The sequence below is a fragment of the Phodopus roborovskii genome, unplaced genomic scaffold, assembly GCF_943737965.1.
Source record: "Phodopus roborovskii unplaced genomic scaffold, PHOROB, whole genome shotgun sequence".
NCBI lineage: Eukaryota > Metazoa > Chordata > Mammalia > Rodentia > Cricetidae > Phodopus > Phodopus roborovskii.
In genome coordinates, this window is record NW_026126588.1 from 6,897,430 (window position 1) to 6,908,662 (window position 11,233).

The 11,233-nt window shown below is 38.8% G+C and overlaps 1 protein-coding gene across 1 annotated transcript; it reads left to right on the forward strand.

Moving 5' to 3' along the window:
* Positions 1 to 380: 380 nt before the first annotated feature.
* On the forward strand, positions 381 to 11,233 carry Cenpq (centromere protein Q). Its single transcript, XM_051204447.1, has 9 exons — positions 381 to 672; positions 3,257 to 3,391; positions 3,663 to 3,717; positions 4,719 to 4,845; positions 5,805 to 5,873; positions 6,753 to 6,882; positions 9,682 to 9,801; positions 9,938 to 10,015; positions 10,656 to 11,233. The coding sequence occupies exons 2-9, from the start codon at positions 3,293 to 3,295 to the stop codon at positions 10,785 to 10,787; spliced, it is 810 nt and encodes a 269-aa protein (XP_051060404.1). The 5' UTR covers positions 381 to 672; positions 3,257 to 3,292; the 3' UTR covers positions 10,788 to 11,233.

Here is an 11,233-nt window from a genome sequence, read left to right on the forward strand (position 1 = left end):
GCGGGTGCGTGCGTGCGTGCGTGGGGAGCCTGGGAAGAGAGCGACAGGGCCACCGCGCTGCTGGAAAGCACTTTGCAGCGGTGACCTCCGAAAGCCGGTGTCCTAGCGGAAAATGAGAAGTCAGCCGGCGTGGCACACCTTTAACTTCGGGAGAAAGCAAGCAGGTGGCTCCCTGTCACAGGAGGACGGCAAAGAAGCGAGGAGAGGCGGGCAGAGGGATGAGGCGGAAAGATGATGTCCCAGTAAGGGGACAGACAGACTGACAGACTCGCAAGCCTGACGTGCTCCACGGCGCCCAGGCTTACTCACAGGCCACAGAGCGGGAGGCCGGGCGGCCGAGCCCCGATCCCACAGCCGAACCCCGATCCCCGGGTTCGCCACCCGTCGGACCAGGGGGCGTGGTCGACACCACCCTCCGACCAGCCAATCCAGTCCCTCCGTGGCGGGCGCGTCCTGATGACGTGTAGGGACCGCCTTCTCCTTGACGTGCACTTCCGGTCCCCGGGTCGTTGTGTTTGTTTTGGATTTTCTTTTTCTGTTCCGGTTCTTTGGGCGCCAAAAGCCTGCGCCGCCCTTTCTGAGGCCGGGAGTAAACTGCGGTGGGTGGAGAAAGCACTTTTAAGCGACTGATGGATCCAGAACGGGATGGATTTTGAGCCTCACGCGTTTGCGGTAAACTCCGTCGTTTGTTTTGTTTTTGTTTTTTAAGGGCAGTGTCTAATGTGCAAACAGGTCTCTGCCACGCGGGGCTTGAGATCGTGGATTCTCCAGGGAGGCGTGAGAACACTCTGCCTCCTCCCCTCTTCCCGCGGACCCTCCCGGTCCTCCTCGTTCCTGATGCTCTGCTCCCCGTCCCGGAGCGCCCGCCCGCCGGCCTCGCCAAAGTTCGTTCTCGTTTGTGGCTGGCAGATAAAGGTCTAAATTGACATAAGTAGGCTTGAACACAGCAAACCGGCAAGGAAAACAAACGAAAAAAGTAAAGTGCCCCGGTGCGGTTTTCCTCTCCCCCACATAAACATTCAACTCTGAACCGAGTGGTTCCTGAAGCGAGACAGCAGTCGGACTTTCAAGCAGTCGGACTGAAGCTGATTTCACCTAAGAGCTTCATTTCTCTGCCTCCTGGAATAGTCCCACGCCTGCTCACAGGTCAATTTGGTTGCACTTAGTGTATTCCATACATAAAGTTTTCATATCTGTGTCTACCAACCCACTATATTAATCTATGCTTGCCTATGGATCTGAGAACAGTGGGGACATTTTCTTTTATGTGTATACACTGAAGTTGCCCCAAGAGCAACTTGTTTGACCCTTGTTTAGATTCTTACAATGCCTGTCTCATGCACTAAGTGAATATTTAATCTTGTATTTTGTTCCAAAGTTTAGGCTTGTATGACTTAATAGGCCTGGCGAGTATATTTTCCATATAATTGAAGATATACTGGGTCAGGCACATGCACCTGATGCCAAGGTGGCTCTTGGAGCTCAGATAAGGCTTATGCCAAGGGTTTCACTTCCTCTTCATGTTGGCCTTCCATCTCTTAGTGACCAGGTTCCAAGAGTAGGTGTTTCCAAGCACAAGAAAACTGAAGCTGCCAATCTCTTCCTGCTTAGGCAATACACCTCAACAGAATCACTTCTGCCATATTGTATTCTACTATTATATAACATGGAGTGGCATTGACCCTGCCTCCCTATAACAGTAGTGAGAAGGATTCCATACCATTACAATGTAGAGGTCTCAGTCCACATCTTTCCTCTCATGTGGATGCTCTCTTTTAGTGAACTTGAACTGCTTTAATGTCAGTTCTTCTAGAAGAGGGCCACAAGTAGAGCTTACTCAATGTGAGGTTAGTGTTTTAGTAAAAGTCCAGCTGAGGGAATTGGGTACTTTGGAACTGAAACAAGCGAGTACTACATTGCTCAATAACTCATAAAGTGCTTTGTTTTGGGAGGGCTGCTAAGTTTTATACCTGCATTGATACATGATTCCTAAGCGTGGTATGTAACCTTTCAACTATTTTTTTATGTCGTGTGTTCTTTGTCTTCATTTATGCAAGTGAGAGGAGTCTTTAGATTCAAAAATAAATAAATATTCAGGGACTGCTCTTCAGAGGGCCTGTGCTCAACTCTCAGTACACACATGCTAGCCCTCTGGTCTTCATGACCACCAAGCACACTAGTAGTTCACAGAAAGGCATGCAGGCAAAGTACTTAGACTTAAAAACAATCATTTTTTAGAATTCAGAAAGAGAATAGTGACTAGCTTAGTAGAAATTTGCTAATAATGAAAACACATCTGTAGCTGGGCAGTGATGGTGCATACCTTTAATCTCAGCACTTGGGAGGCAGAGGCAGTCAGATCTGTGAGTTCAAGGCCAGCCTGGTCTACAGAATGAGTTACAGGACAGCCAGGGCTACATGGAGAAACTATGTCTCAGGAGGAGGAAAAAAACACATGTGTATATATACACATGTGTATATAAAACTGAGCCTAACTTATAACCTGTCCTCTCATTGTAAAATGCAAGAATACATAACTCATCCCTCTTCTTTTTATCACAAATAAGTTTGATTTTAAAAGTCTGCTAGAGAAAATAAGTTACTCTAAATGTTGCCATTGATGCCTCCATCCATTCCCACGTTGGTTTGTAATTCATGAGGAAACTGAGTAATCAGCATATTTCTGTACCCTTACTACAATGCACACAGTCTAGAAGGAGGTAGAGCTTACCTCCTTGTGACTGGCAGACTTTCACATGACTATTCAGTGTGGAATGCCAGAAAAAAGCTCAAGTTGATCTCCTTCTGCTTTTGCCTGAGTTATGGTGAACCTATTACTTAAAATCCAGGAGTAATATTCTCTGAACTGACTTTCTCTGTGTCCATTTTATAATTCTCTTGAATTTAAAAATGGACTTAATATTGCATGTGGGAGTATATAAATTCAAAATCATCTTTAATTTTTTTTTCTAAAACCATGAAAATTGTAGTCATTTTAAGGAGTGAAAATAATTTTACTAACAAGAGTGGAAGGTTTTTGTTCATTTGATTGTGAGACAGGGTTTCATTTACCTTGTTAAAGACCTACCTCAAACTGGGTCTAACTGAAGATGGCCATGTGCATCTTTAAATGTTTTAGGAGCATCAGATATTTTTCCCACATTCTAAAGACACAGGTTTACAATAATCACATGTAATCTTTCATTAAAACATAGTAAGCCTTTATCATTTTTTTTCTTTTTTTTCATCTTTGCAGAGTGTTTATCATTGTAATTACACTGTTTAAATCAAAATGCCTGGGAAAGGAAGTGCTTCTAAGAGGAAATCTCAACAGTTAAAGAGAAATTCAAAACAAAGAGCTGATGAGGACGTGGATTTGCCAGAGAACGAGGTAATCAAATGTTGTATCTGTCATTTCGATCTCTTTGATTAGAAATATCATCTATTCCTTTTAAAAGGCTGAAAGTCAGTTTTACTACAAACTGTAATTCATATCACATGCTTTAGTGCGTTCTTCGTTCGTAATATGTACCCTATCTGTAGAAAAAGACATATGCTTTTTTTCTCCCTCCAGGAAAGTACAATACTACTCTTTAGTATACATGGAAATGTGTTGCAAAGCCATCCTTCTATCTGATGTTTAATTGTTTGTATATCTCTAGGTTGGAAACACAGCAAAGAGAAACAAAAGTCAGGTGGGACATCTGTCCTCTAAAGGTATGGCTCTTGTATGTCTTATTTAAAGTGTCTCCTACCAGTTGTCACGAAGAAAGTTTCAGCATCTTGGTTATGAGTTCATAGGTAGTAAAAGGTGGTCATAAGCAGCCACATTCACAGTATTTAATTCTTCAGGCAAATGAATAGATGTTTGTCTGCCACATTGATAGGAACTAGAAAACAAATCGTTGTCCCCACTCTGACTTAATCATTTCTGACAAAAAGACAGTCTTCTTTGTCTTCAAGGCGTCTGTGCTTTTGCTTCTGCCAGGACTATACAGATGATTTCTAGTTCTAGCTTAAGCTTTTCAAAGTAAGTTAGTTTGAAGTACTCGCGTTTTTGTGTGTGTATATATAAATATCATTTCTTTATGATCCCTTATCTTTCATTGTAGATAGTGTTATCATTTTATAATTCCTGGGGTACCATACCTTTTTCTTTTATAATTCCTGTGCTCCTATAATATCCCCGCCTTTCCCTTACCGAATCTTTGTGAAGCCAGAACTCTGTCTTGTTGCTTATGCCTAGTAAGTAGAACAGTGCATTGTTTAGTTCCTCTGGCAAACACTATTGTGGTTTATCTGCCACACCGATAAGAACTAGAAAGTAAATCCTTGTTTCCCCACTCTGAATTATTCGAGTCTGATACAAAGGCATAACAGTCAATGTCTATTTGTAGCTTGTTCTGTCATTTCTAATGTTTGACAAAAATAGGTTCCCAGTATTTTTATTGAAATTTTTTTAAAAAATTAAGTCATTTTCCAGAAGTAAAATTTAATAATAATAACTTTATTTGACAGTGTGTGTACTTCAGTGTCACTTGATACTAGGTATCATCATACTGGGCAAATTTATCTTCAGAACTGAGGTGTTGCAGCTGTAAGATGTGAAAGAGTAGAGTGTTTTAGTCTCAAAATTACATTAATGTTCTTTAGATTAAAGTCACTCTTACGTAAAACTGCAAACTTCTATATTGATTATACTCTTCTCATATTACCAGTAACAGGACAAGCAAAGCACACCAGCCTAAAACGGGTAACAGTAGCATCCAACAAGAGAACAGCCTGGCAGCCTCTTCCAAACACTACTGAAGAATATTTGCAAAGTATGATGGAATCAGTAATTCTGTGAGTTTCAGATTTTTCCTTTGCAACTCTTTACTCCTACTTAGGCATTTAGTACTTACGTGTTTGTAAATATTACTGCATATTGTAGTTACTCTGTTCATGAAGGTGACAGAGTGCTTACCATATACAGCAGAAGGATGATTTAGGCTCACAATTTCAGGGGATTTGATCCGTAGTCTTCGCTTCTGAGCCCTTGTGAGGCAGAGCATGACAGCAGTGGGAGCCTGACTTGGAGCACTCAGGGTACAAGATGGGCACTGGGGACCAGGTGCCACTTAAAGACACACCCCAGTGTCCTGCATATCCTCTGGCCAGCCGCTACCTCCTACAGTTTCCACAGGCATTGAGCACATGTGCCAGTGGCAGGCATATCAAATTCAAACCATGACAGTACTAGCCTTTAACAAAAAAGGTTTGCTTAGTGGCAAACGCCGGGAGCCTATCAGTGAAGTAAAAACCAAGACTGCAATTTTGAAATTGTTCTGCCAATATTGATTCTTCAGAAGTTGCGTTCGCAGTGACACTTTCGCTGAAAGCTACTATTACACAAAATACAAGGAAACTAAGAGAAAAGTCCTCCATGGTACAATTTAACTGCATAACTGGATGTGTGAATTATTATAGATACAATATGATTCGAAGAAAATGTCATTGTTCTGCTTAAAGTGTTTTGTGGGTAATAGAATAAAAATGCTGTTGAATTACCGCACGCGAAATAAAACCCACTATTTTGTATTAGTATATAACAGTAATAAAAACATAGATATACAGTATTAAAACTCTTAGTATCTTGAATTTCAGTTAAAGGTAACATATTATTTTTAAAATGTATCTAGTATAAAAGAGAACAGTGCATGGTTCCTTCTAGCTAGTAAGGTTGAACACTTGAAACATTTTTGAAATACAGATTGTATTATGTTTCAAAGTAATATTTAGTCCATCTCTTTATTCCCCCCCAGAGAAATTTTAAACAGAAAGATTAAAGGAAAAGAACAAGTTCAGTATCATCTCAACTGTTTAAAGAAAAGGTAATACACAATTGGAAATGATTATAATTATTTTTATCCTTATTTATTTGGGTTTATTTTTGTTTTGTTTTGTTTTGCGTTTCTGTTTTGAGGCAGGGTTTCTTTGGAGTATTGCGTTAGATCCTGTCCTGGAGCTCCCTTTGCAGACCAGGCAGGTCTTGAACTTACAGAGATCCGCCTGCCTCTGCCTCTGAGTGCTGGGATTAAAGGCATGTGCCATCACCACCTGGCGTATAATTATTATTTTTAGAATATGATTCTATCTTGTTTTCTAAAATGATTTCAGTGGAATATACATCTAGATTAACCTGTATGGGTTGGATTCTTTAAAATTGAGAAGTGGGGTTTGGGTCTCACTTAAAACTTCTAGAGTTCTAAACCAGGCAGTGGTGATGCATTCCTTTAATCCCAGCACCCGGGAGGCAGAGATGGGTGGATCTCTGTGAGCTCGAGTCCAGGTTGATTGATCAATGATGGTCTACAGAGTGAGTTCCAGGACAGCCTCCAAAATTATACAGAGAAACCCTGTCTCAAAAAAACAAAAAAAGAAAAAACCCTTTTATAGTTTTTGTAGTTCTTTCTCTTATTCAACAATCCATACTAAACTCTCAGGCTCACATGCTATAATAGTATAGAAAGTATATTTAAAGAGAAGTAGGAAATTCTGTTTTAAAAATATATTTCTAAATGTATGAACTAAAAAACTGTTCTAGTGAAGTAGCCTTAGCATTCCATGTTTTGCAGTAATTGTTAATGTTTTGAAAGTGACGATTTGTTTGGGGGAGGAATACAGCTAGCTATTGGAGGAAAAAAATGAAACTGTTTCCACAAAAAATGGCAATGTTCCCAAAACTCAACATGTTTAATTCTATTTTTAAGATTACTGCAACAGTGCGGAACCCTGAAAGTCCCTCCCAGACAGCTGAACTATTTAACTGATGTGTCAAATCTGCTGAAACTAGAAAAGGCCCAGGAAAGAGCTAACGAAGAGGGCCTGGCTTTACTGCAGGTATAATATTCAAAAAGGCCTCAGTAACTAGAGAGCTAGCACAGGGGGATGAAAGGAGATGAGCATAAATTTCAGTCATCGTAGTATTGGTCTATTGGTAATATTGGTACTATTATTATTGGTAATAAATGCGAATTTTGGATTGAGGTTTTTTTTTTTGTTGTTGTTGTTGTTGGTTTTTGTTTCTCATAATGGAAGCAAAGCTTTCATTAGGCCTCTAAAATTGAAGTGTTTATTTATCTGTGATTAAGTAATGGCCCTATTCTTGTATATGTTTTTGAAAAATTCTTTCATATTTATTGATCTTGTCTTTTGCCTCCTACAGTTTCTCTCAGATCCTTCCCACCTCCCTACCTCTCCAACTTTACGTTCTTTCTCTCTCTCTCTCTCTCTTAAACAAACAAAAAACACACACACACACATGCTGGTGATGTCTTCTGTACATATGTGTGTCTTATTGGCTGATGAATAAAGCACTGTGGCCAATGAGGCAGGAAGATAGGCGGGTCTAGGAGATGAGGAGGATGCTGGGAGGTGTAGGCAGAGAACAGTCAAGATCTAGGATGCCAGAGGAATAAGAGGTCCCCAGACCTTTCTCCAGTAAGATAAGACCACTTGGAAATACTTAGGTTGATAGAAATGGGTTAGTAATTAAGAAAATGGCCAACAATATTATAACTTGTGGGAAAGAATGCTCAGAAGATCACAGTAAGACCAAAAAGTCTACAAAAATACCACTGAGTTTGTTTTATGTTGGCCAATGCTCTTCCTACTCATGGGTATCCCCCTTTTCGTTACTCTCTTTTAGTTGAATTGTTGATATTTTTAATTCCCAAGTCTTGACACTGAATACTATGAAATCAAAAACATGAGTTCCATAATGTTATGGGAGGTTATAATCTTTGTGTCGATTGTTCCTAGCTGTATAGCTTATGCATATTGAGGACTTTCTGTCCAAATGCACCCTAGCTACATCTTTTATCCTCACATAGTCTGAAGAGTCTAACCTTTGTCGATTTTACTAATCTGAGAAACATGTGGCTTTTTCCAACTGAGCCATAAACAAGCTGTTTATAGTTGAATGCCAGCTTGTCAGAGAACAGAACATAGTGCGCAACTTTCAGCTTTTAATTAGTTGATATTTGAACAAGAAAAGCAATGTTAGAGAACTCACTAATTATAAAAACCAAAACAATTGAACTGTACCATCCTGAGACATTTTGAAGTAGTTTGTATATGTGTTAGTGTTTGAATAGGCCTTCAGGAAGCTCAGGGTAATTATAGTAGTTAGTGCAAGAACTATGTTGGGAAGAAGATCTAGTAACTCAAATTCATAACTAATTCATTCCAACTCTTCCTGACTGTGAAGAATAATGTTGTGCAATACACCCACGTATATTATAAATAATGAGATGTTTATGGAGTAGTGGCCCTACTTAATTCATGAATTCAGCCTCCGATTTCAATCCCGGAGTTACTGCTTCTGGTCATCTTTTAGTATTGCCGCCACCTCTACCATTTAATAAACAGTGACATGACATTAATATAGGGTTTTTGTAAGTATTTTAAACCATGATAATGGTAGATGTTAGCATCGCTGTATCAAACAAGAGTGTTCAGAAGAAAGCATAAATGATAGTGTGACTTGATGGGGATGTATTTCTCCTCTCCAATGAAAACTGCGTGGCAATGGCAGAATACAGATGCAGTCGGTGTTTTCCTTGGAGCTCACCCAGAGGAAGGTCCACATCCAAGATGGGCAAGTGGAGGGTGGGAATGTGTTTCAATGTAGCACAAATATGATAGGAATACCCAAGAGGATAACAAAAGCAATGGGATGAAATAAACTTAAAATCTCGCAGTGGTTTGCATTTTTCCTGTGGTGCTGGAGGCTGAACCCAGTGCCTGAAACCCTACCACTAAGTTACATGACTAGGCTTTTTATTTTATTTTGGAACAGATTCTTGCTAATTTCCCTGAACTAACCTTAAAATTGAAATGTTCCTGCCTCTGCCTCCCAAATGTTCGAATGAATTATAGATATATACCCTTCCTAGTGTCATAAAGAAAATCATCATTCATTATTGTATGAACTCTTCATTTAGCCCTTTAGAGTTATGTATCGAAATACAGATGGAGTGGTGTGTTGTCTAGGATATACTTTAAAATAGTGCAGCTTTAACAACACAGAAACTGGTTTATACTGGCTTATACTGTACTTGGTCAGCAGTCAGCATACTCCTGTTATTTCTACAATTAATTTCATTCATTTTCATATTTCTTTGCCTTTCTGTATAAGTGAACATATTTCTTTAATTTAGAAAATGCTAATACAGTGTTTTTATTAATATCTAATCCCAGTGCCTAGTATGTCATTCTTTTGGCATATTGAAACAGGCATTCAAATGTTCCTAACTAAAATGGAAAATATATTCCTTTTTTTCTGGCACTTGAAATTAAATGCTACTTAACAAATGCTATTGCTTGGTAACATTAGCCTTGGGCTCTGCAAGACTCCTACTGGGGTTTTCCAGGACCTCTGGTACTAGTTAGCTTTTGAAGAAGTATTGGTGGGCACTTGGCTCCATAGCCCATAAAAGTAAGTTTCCTTATAATCCATGTTATAGTGGCCAAGCACCCTTCTAGGGGCTCTTTTTTTTTGAAAGATAAGCAAAAGTAGTAAACATTTTCCGCCATAGTGTCTTAAAAATATAAGGCATTATATGTAAACAATCTGCTAGTGTTTCATTTATTAGACATTTCCTTTAGAATAAATATTAACTGATGTTTTTGCCTCAGGAAGAAATAGACAAAATAGTAGAGACCACAGAGTCGGTGACTGAGAGTATTCAGAGCCTAAAGCACAAAATTCAGATGCTGACAAATGAGGTCGAAGAGGAGGAGCAGAAGATGAAACAGGTAAAGGCTTACAAACCGTGCGGCTCGTGTTTAACTATAATGTTTAGTGCTAAAGTGTTACCAAGACGACTTGAGTGTTGTGGGGTGAATAAACCCAGCCTTTTGAAATAATCCCTAGCCTTCTGTTTCTATTTAGAAATTTCACGTGGATAGTAATAAGGTACTGTCTCTTCCAGAACTTCCTCAGAAAAGTCTTAAGGCACCCATACTTCAAGTAAGTACCAGGCTGTGTTACAATACACACACACACACACACACACACACTTCCTCATATAAAACCGTATCCCATTTCTTTAAACAAACTAATCCGATTATAAATTTTTTGACAAATTACTTTTCTTACTTGATATATAATTTGAATCTTTTCTGTCAGTTCATGTAGACTATTCTTATCAGTATTTATATAACATTCCATTGCACAGATATATTGTAAAGTACTGATAGAAATGAGTAATTTTATGTTATACTTCTTTATATATATTATATATTTACTATTATATATTTACATATTTGTATCATGCTGATTATGGATATATACCTCTCCAACTTTTGACTTTTGACAATGACATATGGCTCATTGTGAACTAGCATTGGAATATTTGTCATTCATTTATACCCTTGTAGTTTGTCTTTCTCCCATTGAGCTCACTGATATTGTCATGTAAATAATAATCTGAAGTGCTCCAGCTGGGCAGGAATGGGAGAAAAAAGGACATATTTGAAAATGAATGGCCGTTAGTTGATGATTAGTGAAAGAATATATATGTATGTATGTATGTATATATCCAAATAACAGACCTATGACATTTTTTTCATCATAAAGTACTGTATTAATTGTACTGTATTACCCACAGAAAGAAATTTTGGCACTAATACCAAACCAGAATGCTCTTCTGAAGGACTTGGATGTCCTTCATAATTCAGCCCCAATGAAGAACCTGTCAGCGTTCATTCAAGAAGCCTATAAGAAACTTGATGGCTCTTAAAGAGTTGGGTTTTGTTTTGTTCTCAAGCATTGTTCCATATTAAGTTATTTATGAATTGTAAAACGTTCCTCTTTATGACATAGTCCCCCTCTGAGTGTAGCCTGGGCTGGCCCTGTATCACCCATCCTGCCTTGAACTCACAGCAATCCTGCCTCAACATCTGAGTGCTGGAATTCCACGTGTGAGCTGCACATCTGGCTCAGTGTTGTACAACTTAACTGTAATGATTCTACAAAGCTGATGTTTCTGCAGAACTATTCACCCTCTGTTTTTCGCTTTAAAAATAGCTTTGTGGGCCTATCATTAGTATCTAATGTTCTAAACAATGGGTTATAGCAGTTGCTAAACCCAACAGATGCATATATACTATTCCTATAATTTTACAAAAACCGTGTACTAAGAATGATTTTTAAAATTAAATAAAAAGGCCATGTTGTAAAAGTTGA